The 14,527-nt window shown below is 58.2% G+C and overlaps 1 protein-coding gene across 1 annotated transcript; it reads left to right on the forward strand.

Moving 5' to 3' along the window:
* Positions 1-2,376: 2,376 nt before the first annotated feature.
* Positions 2,377-9,569, forward strand: TICAM1 (TIR domain containing adaptor molecule 1). The gene is given in 3 exon segments (XM_077780548.1): positions 2,377-2,401; positions 7,216-9,222; positions 9,224-9,569. Coding segments are annotated over 2 exon segments (2,001 nt in total). The 5' UTR covers positions 2,377-2,401; positions 7,216-7,348; the 3' UTR covers positions 9,351-9,569.
* The last annotated feature ends 4,958 nt before the right edge of the window (positions 9,570-14,527 follow it).

Raw genomic sequence — 14,527 nt, forward strand, 5'->3', positions numbered from 1 at the left:
CCCCTTATTCGTGTCCCCCTCCTTTCCCGGGTGGCTCTGGCCTTCCCCGACCCCCCGATCCCGCCTTACCCCCCATTGCTCCTCAACACCCCAGATCTTTTCCCAACACCCCGAATTCCTTCCCAACACCTCGAAGTCCACCCCACCCTCCCGGACCCCTCCCCCACANGCTGGGGCGGGTGGGACGGGGCCTCAACCTGCCGGCGCCCGGCTCCTCCTCGGAATGGGGGGCGGTGGGGGGTGGAGGGTTCGTCCTTGAGCGGGCATTTCCGGCGAAGCTGCCGCGTGCCAGGACAGCTGGCCAGTGTGCTGGGCACGTAGTAGGGGCAAAGCAGTGCCCTCACGGAGTCCTCAGTCAAGACAAGCCAGCCAAGCAAGGTGACGTTTGCCCAGTGCAGAGAATGGATTTCTAGCGGCTTCTCCACTGGCCTGGCGTGCGGGTTCCTCAGTTCCAGGCTTCCAAGGCGCCGGCACATAGTAGGTCCTCAGGGCATAAGGGCAGGAACCCTGGAGCCAGGCTTCTGGTTTCAGTCCCTGTCCCTTTACTTTCCACCTGTGTGACCTAGGGCAAGGCGCTCTACCTCTCTGGGTGTAAACAGGCAGCCAACACAGCCCTCACTTCCAGGGCTGTCATGGGCTTTTCAGTATCTGCTCCCTAGTAGGTGATCAGGAAACACGTGTTGAACAAACGCCCCTTCAGTCTCCTGCACGTTTTTCAGGAACATTCTAGATACATTTTGCCTTCCGTGTCTTGTCACATTTCTTTTTTTTAATAACATTTTTTAACGTTCATTCCATTTTGAACGACAGAGAGACACAGAGTGCAAGCAGGAGAGCGGCAGAGAGAGAGAGACACACACACACAGAATCGGAAGCAGCTCCAGGCTCCGAGCTGTCAGCACAGAGCCTGACACGGGGCTCGAACTCACAGACTGTGAGATCATGACCTGAGCCGAGTTGGACACTTAACTGACTGAGCCACCCAGCCACCCCTATAAATTTTTTTAAAATTTTTATTTATTTATTTTGAGAGAGAGAGTGGGAGAAGGGCAGAGAGGGAGAGGGAGAGAATTCCAAGCAGGCTCCGCACAGTCAGCATGGAGCTGGATGCGGGGCTCCAACTCATGAACCATGAGATCATGACCTGAGCCGAAATCAAGGTGCCACCCAGGGGCCCCTGTAACATTTCTTAATTAGCCGGAAGGAGCGAATCACGCCTCTACTGTGTGTCAGTCCCGGGGAGAGCAGATTAGACTTTTTGTCTTGCTGGGGAGAGGAGTCAGCAGGAAGCATTTATTGAGCACCTACTGTGTGCCAGGTGCTGTTCCGTCCAGTCACTATTAAGTACCTACTGTGTACCAGTCCTTAGACAGCTGTGTAACCAGACAATTGCATGTCCCTGTCTTGCGGTGCTCACTCAGTGATGCGTGTTCCACAAAGTAGGTAAAAGCTGTAGTGTCGGGTAAGGCGAAGAACCAAGCAGGGAGTGTGGGGGATGGGCTTCAGGTTTAGGCAGGGGCACCAAGGTTGACCTTGACGAGGCAGTGACGTTTAAGCTGAGATCTGAAGGCGACAAGGGAGCCCGCCATGCGGGTATCTGGGGAAGGGTGTCCTAGGCCGAGGAACAGCTCATGCAAAGGCCCTGACACAGGATCAGGGAGGCGTGTTTAAGGAACGGTGTGGCCGGATCCGAGGGAGCAAGGGGGAGTGGAAGGAGGTGAGGTCAGGGAAGGGCCCGGGGGTGGGAGGGGGGAGGGGGACTTGGTCCAAGGAGCCACGCCTGAGATGCCTGATTTCTCCCTCCTGACCACCAAGCAGCCCCTTATTTTCTGTCTAGAACATTCAGGACAAAAGCCCAGGTACCCTCCTTGCCTCCCCTGCTCCTCTCCCTTTCTCCAGATTGTCCACAACCCCCCCCCTCACATCCTTGAGACCCCCCCCACCTGGTCCAGCCCCCATCAGGGCTGGGCGGGGCCAGTGGTCAGCGCCACCCCGACCCAGGCTCCTCCCCCTGCTCCCCACAGTCATTCTTCCGGAAGCGGCCACTGGAGGGCGCCTCTGAGCCCCCGAGCCAGGTCCCCCTCCCCTCTGCCCACAGGCCTCCGGAGCCCCCACCCCGCTCAGGGAGCCCAAGTTCAAGGCCCGGAAGGGCCTGCGCCCCTTTCTTTTCTCTCTCCCTCACACACTGCTCCAGGCGCACGGGCCGCCGCCCTGCTGCTGCAACACGCCGGACTCTGCACCAGGACCTTTGCACTTGCTGCTGCTTTCGCCTGAAACTCTCTGCCCCCAGATCTTCGCCTGAGTCGCTCTCTTACCTCCTTCAGGTCTCCACCAGCGTGTCCTTTCCCGCCAGCGGCCTCCCTTGCTCTTCAGTCTCCTGTTCCTCCCAGCCGCGCCCCGGGTGCGTTTTCTTCGGCACTTTTCCATTCTCTGCAGCTTATCATTGGTCTCCCCCACCTAGACCGCGAGCGCTGCCCCCCTGGGGCCGCAAGGGCAGCCCTTTGTCCATACGAGGTGCTCCAGAGAGATTTGCCCAGTGCGTGAAGAGACATCTAGGACTGCGGGGGAGGAGAGGAGGCGACGGGCAGGAGCCACGTGTGGGTAAAAGTGTTTTAAAAGAGGAAGAGGAAAGGGGCACCCGGTGGTTCGGTCAGTTTAGTGTCAGACTTGGGCTCAGATCATGATTGCGGTGTGTGGGGTGTGGGTTCGAGCCCCGCCGTCCGCCCTGTGCTGACAGCTCGGAGCCTGGAGCTGCTTCCCATTCTGTCTCCCTCCCTCTGCCCCTCCCCCGCTCACGCTCTGTCTCTCAAAAATAAATAAGCATTAAAATTCTTTTTTTAAAAAGGTTGCAAACATCGGTGCCCCGTAGCTGTCCTGCCAGCCATTAGTCACGTTTGTCCCTCTGCGGAGTAGGGGGAAGTCACATCCCCGGTTCTGGTCAAACTGTGTCTGTAAAGGGCCAGAGAGCGGGTGTTTTCAGCTCGCAGGCAGGCCACGCGGTCACTGCCACTGCCGCAGCCACTCGACTCCGCAGCCGTAGTTTGAAGGCGGCCACGCGCTGTGTGTACCTCGGTGGGCGTGGCTGTGTGGCAAGAACGTGATTTACTGAAACAGCCAGTGACCCCTGGCCTGGGCAGTTATCCGTAGTGTCAGGAGAGCAAGCCTTTGTTTGTTTAAACTAATCTCTGCCTGACTTGGGGCTTGAACTCAGTCGCACACTGTACCGCCTGAGCCAGCCAGATGCCCCCATCATCAGGCCAGTCTTGATTTTTACAATCTGCAGAAGGGTAGGGAGTGAGCTGTGGGGCTTCTCAGGAAAAGTGTTGCAGGCAGAGAGGGCAGCCAGTGTAAAGGTCCTGAGGCAGGACTGTGCCTGGCAAGTTTGAGATCAGTGGCCTTCAGAGGAGGCACTAGATTGGGGGCATCTGGGTGGCTCGGTCGGTTAAGCTCCCGACTTCGGCTCAGGACATGATCTCGCAGTTCGTAGGTTCGAGCCCTGCGGTGGGCTCTGTGCTGACAGCTCGGAGCCTGGAGATGCTTTGGATTCTGTGTCTCCCTCTCTCTCTGCCCCTCCCCTGCTTGCACGCTGTCTCTATCTCTCCCTCTCTCAAAAATAAACATTAAACAATTTTTAAAAATATTTGAATCGATTGCCAACTTGACAAAACTTAGCAGTTTCCTGAAACTGCATTTCTGGCTTCTCTTGAAATATTAGCCAACATGGTCCCATGGAGTCCCTTTTCCTCACGGCAGCACACCTAAGTTGCGGCCACCACATTTAGACAGGTGTAAGGTGGTTCTAACTTTTTAGGTCCCGCCTCCCTCAGTGTGAAAGTTCGAGTCCTCCCCACTACTCGCCTGTCTCCTCCCCTTTTCCGACTCTCCCCCTCTCCCCCTCCCTCACTCAGCCCTGAGGGCCTCCTCCCTGCTCCTCCATCAAGCTGGGCTGGTCCTGCCCCAGGGCCTTTGCATATGCAGCTCCCTCTGCCAGGACCACTCTTTCCTCAGATGTCCCTGTGGGTCACTGTCTCCATTTTTATATCCTGTTGAAATCTCTGTCATCGTTGAAGCTTTCTTGAATCACGTTTAAGACTTCGAACACCCACCCCCGACTCATGGGGTTCGAGACCCTCCTTCTCGCCTGCTGTTTCTCCGTGGCATTTATCCCCGGCCCCGAGCTGTGAATGTCACTCGCTGGCACCTGGGGAGGGGAGTAGTCTGTGCTGTTTCAACTCCCCCCCAGGCAGCATTTCAGCATGTCAGGCCGCTTCTGTTTCTGAAACAGAGGGACAGNGAGCGAAAGTCGGACGCTTAACCGACTAAGCCACCCAGGCGCCCCGCGTCTGACCTTCCTGGAATCTTTGACCTTGGCCCTGGAGCCCCAGAGTGGCCTGCATCGACTCAAAGCAAACTTCTTAAAACTCGTGAATCGTTGGTGCAGTGAGGTCTGTGATTGACCAGCGAAGGGGGGCGGTTCCAGGGTCAGCTGTTGGCCTGTGTGCCAGGACCACTCAGTGTCAGCACCCAGCAACACCCGGGGCTGGATCATTCTCGGGGGCGGGGGGGGCGTCCTGGGCACCATGCGGCCCGGGAGGGGTGAGCAGCATCCCTGACCACCTGCTCAACGCCTGGACCACCATGACACCCACAGACGTCCTAGACATGGCCAAGCATCCGGGGCGGGGGGTCAGGACTGTTGTCAGTGGAGGGCTTCTGTACCTTAGGGCTGTCATCGTGGCCACGAGGCTGGACCAGGCCAAAGGGCATGTAAAGTGTTCTCAGTCTCCTGGGATAGATCTGAAGTGGGACTTTTTCTAGGTCTGAATATGACCTGCTTTGAGCTCTCGGCGACCTAAGTCCCGGGGCTCGGAGCCACCACCCCACCTCCCGCAAGCGTCTGTCATGTGCACTTGGGAAAGGCCTTTTTCCGTGCCTATGTTTCATCCACAACATTGGGACGACAGGAGTTCTGGCCTCATTCATTCATTCACCCCACAAGTATTTGTGAGGTCCCTGCTCCGTGCCAGGGAGACCCAGGCCCCTCCTCGGTGCCCCCGGGGGTCAGGAAACAGATGACAAATGCGAAAAGTCTAACACACAAGGCAGGCTCACCCGTGATGCCGTGGGGGCGGGGACAAGGTGGCGTGGGGGAGGCAGGCTGGGAAGGACAGCGCGGACGTGCAGGCGGCTCCGGGCCTGAGAATGACGATGGGAATAGGTGGCTCAGGCCAAGGGCCGAGGAAGGAACCAGCTTGGCCGCCTTGCTCTGTTACGCACGGAGCCGGCTCTCGGTGATGGCCGGCGCCTCCTACTAACGGCACGGCCTGTATCATTAGCCAGTGCTGCGGAAGGTACCCCAGAACTCGTGGTGTAGAAACTGCAGACATCGGGGGCACCTGGGTGGCTTAGTCGGTTAAGCGTCCGACTTTCGCTTAGGTCATGATCTCGCGGTTCGTGGGTTCGCGCCCCGCGTCGGGCTCTGTGCTGACTGCCAGCTCAGAGCCTGGAGCCTGTTTCAGTCTGTGACTCCCTCTCTCTCTGACCCTCCCCTGCTCATGCTGTCTCTCTCTCTCTCTCTCTCCTAGAAATACATTAAAAAAAAAAAAAACGCAGACATCGGGGCGCCTGGGTGGCTCAGTGCGGGTTGAGGGTCCGACTCTTGATTTCAGCTCAGGTCACGATCCCGGGGTGGTGGGATTGAACCCTGCATTGGGCTCTGTGCTGAGTGTGAAGCCTGCTTGAGGTTCTCTCTCTTTCTCTCTCCCTCTTCTCCTCCCCCCTGCTTGCACTCTCTCTCTCTCTCTCTCTCTCATAAATAACATAAAATAAAAAGTGAAACGACAACCCACAGACTAGGATAAAATATTTAAACATAAATTAAAACAACAGTTATCATCTCACACAGAGAGAGGCCAGGTGTCAGGAATCTGCAAGGAGATGAGTTGGGGGGCTCTGGCTGGATCTCTGCTGAGGCCATNCCCTCCCCCCTGCTTGCACTCTCTCTCTCTCTCTCATAAATAACATAAAATAAAAAGTGAAACGACAACCCACAGACTAGGATAAAATATTTAAACATAAATTAAAACAACAGTTATCATCTCACACAGAGAGAGGCCAGGTGTCAGGAATCTGCAAGGAGATGAGTTGGGGGGCTCTGGCTGGATCTCTGCTGAGGCCATAGTCGAGCTGTGGGCGGGGGCCCCCTCCTATGAAGGCTCGACTGGGGCTGGAGTTGCTGGGTGTCCAGGATGTCCCCTCGTGGCTCTGGCCTTGGGTTCCTCACCGAACAGGCCTCTCCAGAGGCACTTGCCACGTGGCTTATCCCCAACAGGGTGCCAGAGAGGGACCAAGAAGAAAGCCAGTGTTTTATGTCACCAGTGTGGCCCATCGCTCGATTCTGCTGTGACCTGTTGGCCCCGGGGCTGGATCCCGGCTTCTGGCTGCAGGCCCCGCCCTGGGCTGTGAGCACCAGTACCAGGATGGCGGTCAGTGCGGGCTGCCTGGGAGCCGGATTCCCTCCCTGGGGAGCACGTATCGGGTGCCTACTGACTTCTGGTCCTCGGGGCCCAGAACGTTCCATGTGCCATGGCAGCACAACTCTCTGAGACGATCCCATAAGTGAGCTTATTATTATCCCCAACAGGCAGTGTGGTTTTGTGGTCGGGCACCCAGCCTATACCCATGGGCTGTGTCCTTTGGGCAAGTAACTCCACGTCTCTGGACACATTTCTTCTTCTTCTTTTTTTTTTTCATGTCTATTTATTTTGAGAGAGAGAGACAGACAGTGTGAGCAGGGGAGGGGCAGAGAGAGAGGGAGACACGGAATCCGAAGCAGCTCCAGGCTCCGAGCTGTCAGCACAGAGCCTGATGCGGGGCTCGAACCCATGAACCGCGAGATCATGACCCGAGCCTAAGTCGGACACTTAACCAACTGAGCCCCTGCGCGCCCCGTCTGGATGCATCACTGTCCTTTGCAAATGGGGAGAATCAAAGCATCTCCCTCTTGGGTGAGGCCAGGCAACTGCTGGCCGCTCTCAACTTGCAGGGAGGGAAATGCAGGTGGGAGTGGAGGTGGGTAGAGGGGAGGGGACACGCCTTTCCCAAGGTCACCCTGATAGGTCGTGCTGGCATTGAAGGCAGGTGTGTGGGGGGGTTCTGGGCCACCTCCCAAAGCGGCTCCCTTCTGGAGGTGAACGTGTTTTTCTCGCCCCCCAGGTCTGCCCCAGCGCCCCCCATGGGATCGGTGTGGTGAGCACGCGGGGTGCACCGAGCATGTGGGAAGGCAGGTGCCGTGGATCATGCCACCAGCACCCAGTGCTGCTGCCGGCGGCCGCACCCACCCGCGCCCATGGCCCGCACGGGCCCGTCGCTCTCCAGCGCCTTCGACATTCTAGGTGCCGCGGGCCAGGACAAGCTCCTGTATCTTAAGCACAAGCTGAGGAGCCCGCACCCGGGCTGCCGGGGGGCAGGCCTCCTACACGCCATGGTGCTCCTGAAGCTGGGCCAGGAGACGGAGGCCAGGATCTCCCTGGAGGCGCTGAAGGCCGACGCGGTGGCCCGGCTCGTGGCGCACCAGTGGGCGGGTGCGGACAGCGCCGAGGCCCCGGAGGAGCCCCCGGACTTGTCCTGGGCCGTTGCCAGGGTCTACCACCTGCTGGCCGAGGAGAAGCTGTGCCCGGCCTCCATGCGGGACTTGGCCTACCAGGCAGCCCTCCAGACCTTCAGCTCCAGGGACGACCAGCGGCTGCCGGAGCTCCAGGGCGAGGCCCGGGATCGCTGCGGCTGGGGAATCGCCGGGGCCCCCGGGGTCTTCCAGCCCCTTCGCTCCGATCAGGGCTGCCTCCCGCCATCCTCGGCATCCCCCTCGGGCACCCGCAGCCTCCCGAAGCCCATCGAGAGCCTCTCGGGCTGGAGCAGAGGGTGTTCCCTGAGATCCACCGGCAGTCCCGCCTCCTTGGCCAGCAATCTGGAAATTAGCCAGTCGCCCACCGTGCCCCTTCTCAGCCAGCCCCGCACCGGTCATGTGCCCAGCAGGCTGTGTGAGGAGACCCAGGCAGGCCCAGAGCCCGAACCTGCCTCCATGGGCTGCCAGGAACCTGAGGAGGTGAGCTGGCCGCCATCGGACGAGGCTGTCAACCCTTCGCCTGGAGAGACAGCCAGCCCTCCGTCTGGGGAGACGGAAGGCCCCTCACCGGAAGGCCCCTCGCTAGAGGGCCCCTCATCTGGGGAGACTGCCAGCCCCCAGATGCCACCAGACAGCCCGGCCCCTAGACTTCCCGAGGTGGTCCCAGATGTGAGCCCTGTGGGCCAGCCGGACCCCCCGAAAGCTCTGGAAACGGGCAGCCACTACCCGGTGGAGTGCAGCGATAGGCTGGGAGCCCCCACGTCTCTCCCGGTGCCTTCCAGAAACACTTGTCCCGACAAGGACCCGACCCCACTCTCACGCCCTGTAGAAGACACTGCTTCCCAGAGCCCACTCCCCTGCCCACCGCCCCCCTCGGCCCCAAGGACGTCGGCGCCCTGCCCATCCCCGACCATCCCTTCTTCGGCTTCCCCTGCCGCCTGGAGCCCCTGTCCCCCTCCCCCTGAGCTGGAGTCGGAGCAGAAATTCTATAACTTTGTGATCCTGCACGCCGGGGCCGATGAGGACATTGCCCTGCGCGTCCGAGAGAGGCTGGAGGCCCTGGGCGTCCCCGACGGGGCCACCTTCTGCGAGGACTTCCAGGTGCCCGGGCGCGGGCATCTGCACTGCCTGCAGGACGCCATCGACCACTCGGCCTTCACGCTGCTGCTGCTCACCCCCAACTTCGACTGCCAGCTGGGCCTGCACCAGGCCGGCCAGTCGCTGATGAACAGCCTCACGCGGCGCGAGCGCCAGGACTGCGTGATCCCCTTCCTGCCGCGGGAGAGCTCGCTGGAGCAGCTCAGCGCGCACACGCGCGGCCTGCTCACCAGCCTGGTGTGGCTGGACGAGCGCTCCCAGATCTTCGCCAGGAAGGTGGCCAACACCTTCAAGCCGCAGAGGCTGCGGGCCCGCAGGGAGCACTGGCGGAGGGAGCAGCACCTGCGCGCGCTGCAGGAGGAGCGCCAGCAGCTGGAGGGCGAGCGGCAGCGGGTCTCGGCGCTCAACGCCGCCTACTCGGCCTATTTCCAGAGCCACTCGGCCTGGCAGGCGCAGATGGAGACGCTCCGGGTGGCCTTCGGGAGCCATATGCCCTTCGGNCCAGAGCCCGGGGCTGCAGCCCCTCATCATCCACCACGCGCAGATGGTGCAGCTGGGCCTCAACAACCACATGTGGAACCAGAGGGGGACCCAGGCGCCCGAGGACAAGACGCACGGCGCCGAGTGACCGACGACCCCGGCCTGGGGGGGCGCCCCTCCGCCCCCCACCGTGCCCAGGGAGGGCGGAGGAGCGCGACGTCGTCTGCAACTTTCAGGACATCGCTGGGGCGACCTTCATCTCTCCGGAAATCGTGCAAAATGGGCCCCCATGACTTTCTGGGGCGCAAGGGGGGACCCGGAATTGGAGGTGGCATTTACAGATTCTCACCTGGGTGCTGGTGGCGGGGGGGAGCGGGCTGGGGGACGTGGGTACTGTGTTTCAACTTTAATAAATATTTATTGAACGCTTCTCCGGGGCGGTTCCACTCTGGGAGACTGGCCACTGGTCCCAAAAAAGGGAACCGGAAGAGAGGGGCTCGCTTCGCCCCGGGCAGGGCATGGGTCGGAAGTTGCGCGCAGTTTCTCTCATTTCATTGGTCGGAGCGTAGTCACGTGGGTCCTTCGGCTGCAAGGGAAGTCGGGAAATGTAGTCTTCTGCGGGACAGGCTGGACCGTGTACTTAGCTAGAAGTTTTGATTCCTATATATCAGAGAACGTGGAGAGAAAAGATACTGGGAGATATTTATTGCTTGTGCTGTCTCTCTCTTTTTTTTTTTTTTGCCTGGAAGGGATCCTGCCTTGATGCCCCTCCCGCCCAGTACCCCATTCTGGACTCAGATCCCACCATGTGATCTTAGGCGAGAGCCTTTGGCTTGCTCAGCCTCAGGCTCTCATCTGAGAAGTGGGTTCATGATGCCGGTGTTTCAGGGTTGTCAGCAGATCCTTTGCGATACACTGACACTCCAATGTTAAGTGCTCATTAACTGCAGGCCCAGAGAGGAGAGGGTGAATCTTTTTCAGCACACACCTTTGAGAAGCAATAGAATGAACATTTGTTGGACACTCACATGTACGGATCCCGGAGGCTTTAAATATCTCCACGTATTTTGTTTTATTTTTTAATCTTTTTTATTTATTTATTTTTATTTATTTTTTTTTTACAAATAGTTTATTGTCAAATTAGTTTCCACATAACACTCAGTGCTCATCCCCACAAGTGTCCTCCTCCATGCCCCTCCCCCCTCCCCCCTTTTTCATTTTTTTTTAAAGTGAGCTCTGTGCCCAATGTGGGGCTCGAAGTCATGAACCCAACATCGAGTCACATGCTGCACTACTGAGCCTGCCAGGCGGCCTTGAACCTATTTGAATCCCCAAAATTGAACCCCCTCGGGGAAGAAGCTTATAGCATTGGGCAAATTTTACAGAAAAGAAAAACAGGCTCAAAGAGGTGAATTCTGGTCCCCGAGGTCACACAGGTCGGGAGTGGGAGACTAATTTCCAAGGGCCAGAACACAGAAAGGGCAAATTCGACCTGGTTGAGCCAAGAAGCTGCTGGCTCCTCCCACCCAACTGCCTCCTGCAAACATGAACTCTTTCCTCCGTTTCTTGGGGCCCAGGAGGGCGGGCAGGCTGACTCACCCAGGCAGCCAGATACCACTTGCTATTCTAGTCGCTGACTTAGATTTTGTCAGGGCTCTGCCCGGGCCTCCATAGCGCTGACGTCAAGCCTGGGGAGGAGCCCCTGAAATCAGCTTCCAGGGTGCTGCAAGGTGGGGTGGGTTTGTGGGCAGACTATTTCTGATCATCGAGGAGGGAGCTAGCCGCAAATCACCGGACAGCTGCAGTGAACAGGCTCATTTGAATAACATTTATGGAGTGCCTACTGTGTGCCTGGATTGCCCTGGGCATGGGAGTACAGTAGGGGCACTCAGTACATCCCTGGAGTGGAGTCAGAGGGGAGGGAACAATGAATGAATCATCAAATGAAGCAGCAATAATTTCTGAAAGTGAAGAGCTATCAGAAGAAATGAACAGTGAAATGGGAGTGTCCCAGGAGGGAAGACTTTGGACTGAGCAGCCAGGAGGCTAAGGAGCTGGTGTTACAGCCAAGACCTGTCAAAAGAGGAGCTGGCTGGGATGAGAGGAGCTTGAGGACTGGGTGATTTTCTGGAAAGAGGGAAACATGGGGCGCCTGGGTGGCTTAGTCGGTTAAGCGTCTGACTTTCGCTTAGGTCATGATCTCGCGGTTCGTGGGTTCGAGCCCTGCGTCGGGCTCTGTGCTGACTGCCAGCTCAGACAGAGCCTGGAGCCTGTTTCAGAGTCTGTCACTCCCTCTCTCTCTGACCCTCCCCTGCTCACGCTGTCTCTCTCTCTCTCTCCTAGAAATAAATAAAAAATATATATATAAAAAAAGAGGGAAACAGCTCATGCAAAGGCCCTGGGGTAGAGCCCTGCCTGGCATGTTGTTGGAGGAACTGGAAGAAGACCTTGTGGCTACTGCAGAGTGGGGAACGGGGAGAGAGAGTGGAGGGGAGGAAAGGGAGGGGACGCATGACTTCGTGGGCCTGGGGAAGGGCTTGGGCTTTTCCCGCAGGGAGGTGGAAATTCTGGGGCCCCTTAGCAGGCGGGGGAGGGGAGGGGGAATCGGATTCCAGTTCTCACAGGCGTCCTCTGGTGGCTTCTCTGGAAAGGACAGACTAGAAGGCGGATGCAGGCCTGAGTGAGCCTGGGACCAGAGGAGTGGCAACAGACCTGGCCCAGGCCAGCTACTGCGGGGGGCTGGACCCATGCTGGGTGCAGAGGAGGGACAAGCGGCCACATTAAGAGCGTGAACCCCTATTAACCCCTGAGAAATCGTGAGACGTGGAACAATTCACAGCCCTTTTCTGGGCCTCATCTTTCCCATAGGTATGTGGTCCTAGTGACTTCCGGTCTGGAATTCCAATACTTCGCACGACCCTGTGCTGCCCCAGCGTATTTAAAGGACGATCATTCTGAACCCCCTGGGCTGAGGGTTTTACAGGCCACATGAGCTTATTTCGTCTTCCCAGTAGCCCAGGGGCTAGAGACCATCACTGCCCCAATTTACAGATGAAGAAACCGAGGCCCAGAGACGTGAAGTCATTTACCCGGGGTCACACAGCACACAAGTAGACTTTAGGGGCAGAAGAAGGAGCCGGGTGTTCTCTGCGGGATTCTCGCCCATGCAGAGATTGTGCACGCTGTTGATTCATTGCCTACATTTTTCCTTCTTAATCTGGGAAATAGTTTTGTTGCTGTCTCTGCTTGTTAATTCCTGGTTTCTCCGCCACACCCTGCATACCCTGAGACCGCCGGGGTGGGTCTGTCTGGGTCCAGGTAGTGTTTTCAGAAGCCAGCACAGGAAGTGGCGCACAGTAATTGCTCAGTGAGTCCGTTGACAAACACTGTAAGGAGCACCTGCTGGGTGCAGCCCTGCGCTGGGCGCCGCTCTCCACCCCCACGGAGTTCACCGGGCGCTGAGTGGAAGGGATGTGGATTCCTCCATCTGTTTATCCAACCCGCATTTATTGAGCTCCTTCCGGCTGCAGGCCCTTTGGGCACAGTGGTGACTCAGTGGTCACCATGCCCCCAGCGTGACGCAGGACGACCCCAATCTGCTCTGCGAGGGATCGGGGTCCACTGCCGGAGACAGAGACGGTGTTGGGCGATGAGGCCCGTGATGGAGACGTATAGTGGGCTCCGGAGGCCCAAAGGGGGCCGTTGAGGAGCCCGGGGGGATTAAGAGAAGCTTCTGGAAGGAGGAAGTAAGCTGAGACCTGAGGCCTGAGTTGGAACGAGCCTTGGGCTGGGAAGAGACTTCCTGGAGGTGGGCACAGCATGGACAAAGGTACCGGGGCGAGAAGAGCTCGGCGCTTGGGCTACGGCCACGCGCCACGGCCACGGTTCCCCAGCGGACTGTCAGCCACACGTCCTGCCGCCTTGGCGCCCCCTGGTGGCCGCCACCGCCCCTAGGCCAGTGCGCCCCAGCGGCCGCGTCTGGGGTGTTTCCGGGGAAACCCCCTCTCCCCGCTAAGACAAACAGCCTTAAGGAAAAATAAGGGGAAAGTTTTTGAAAATTTCCCCTCCTTTAAAAACTGCGAGACATGGGGGCGCGGGGTGGGGCGGTGCTCAGTCAGTGAAGCTTCCAACTTCGGCTCAGGTCATGATCCCACGGTCATGAGTTCGAGCCCCACATCGGGCTCTGGGCTGGCAGCTCGGAGCCTGGAGCCTGCTTCGGATTCTGTCTCCCTCTCTCTCTGCCCCTCCCCTGCTCGTTCTCTGTCTCTTAAAAAAATGAATAAACGCTAAAAAAATGTTTAATAAAATATAAAAATTGTGAAACATGAATCAATAACATGATTTCTTTTCGGAGGTTAATAGCTGTGTCCCTGCTTGGATGTCTTCCCGAGGTGGTTAGATCTTGTACACACTTCTCCCGCTCTCTGGGCCCAGAGAGGGCAATGCATTGCCCAGTGTCACACAGTGCATGCGTGGCTGCCCCTGGGCCCGGGCAGAAAGAACTTGAGCGACTTGGAGTTTGAATCCCGCAAGTCTTCTGCATCTCCAGCGCATGCCCACCAGAGGGCGCCCGTGAGCACCCCTAATGCTCCCACCCGCGCTGGGCTCCCACCTCCCTCGGGAAAAGCCTAAGTCCTCCCCAGGGCCCCAAGGCTCTGCACACCTTGCCCTCTCCTCCTCGCTCGCTCCCCCTCCCCTAGTCTGTATGAGGCCACGCGGGCCTCGACACGCCGGTGTGGCCCTGCCCCAGGACCTTCACATGGGCTGCTCCCGCTGCTTGGAATGCCCTTCCTACATAGCTCCCTGCTTAGCACTTTTAGACGAATAAGTAATAATGTCACTTATTATCCATTGAGCACCTTGTTTATCAGCTGCCTTCCCCATGAGGATGCGAATTTTATGTGTTGATTTCTCTGCTGGACCCCAGTAGCTGCCACACAGCAGAGGCTCAATTAATGAACTTGAATTAATGTGCAAAGCTTTTTAACCTTTAACATAATCTCTTTGTTCCATGTTCCCCACGGGGCTCACAGCTCTGTGGGGAAGACAGTCGCGCCACTAGGTGGTTGCAGCCAGGGTGGTCCTGGGTGTGATGGGGGACGCAGAGGCCACTGCGGGGTCCCTGGGGTTGCGGGTAGTCATGGGAGGCTTCCTGGAGGTGGCATTCCAAGAAGGAAAGGCTACTGCAGGCGGAGGGTACAGTCCCTGCAGACTCCGCAGGACGGGGAGCAGCCAGTGCGGCCGACCTGAGTACAGAACCCGAGTCATGTATGTGCTTCCCTCTCCCCCCGGAACAGCATGCTGCGTTTATGTGTGGGGCCCCGG

The sequence above is a fragment of the Crocuta crocuta genome, unplaced genomic scaffold (genome assembly GCF_008692635.1).
Source record: "Crocuta crocuta isolate KB4526 unplaced genomic scaffold, BGI_CrCroc_1.0 scaffold110, whole genome shotgun sequence".
Classification (NCBI taxonomy): domain Eukaryota; kingdom Metazoa; phylum Chordata; class Mammalia; order Carnivora; family Hyaenidae; genus Crocuta; species Crocuta crocuta.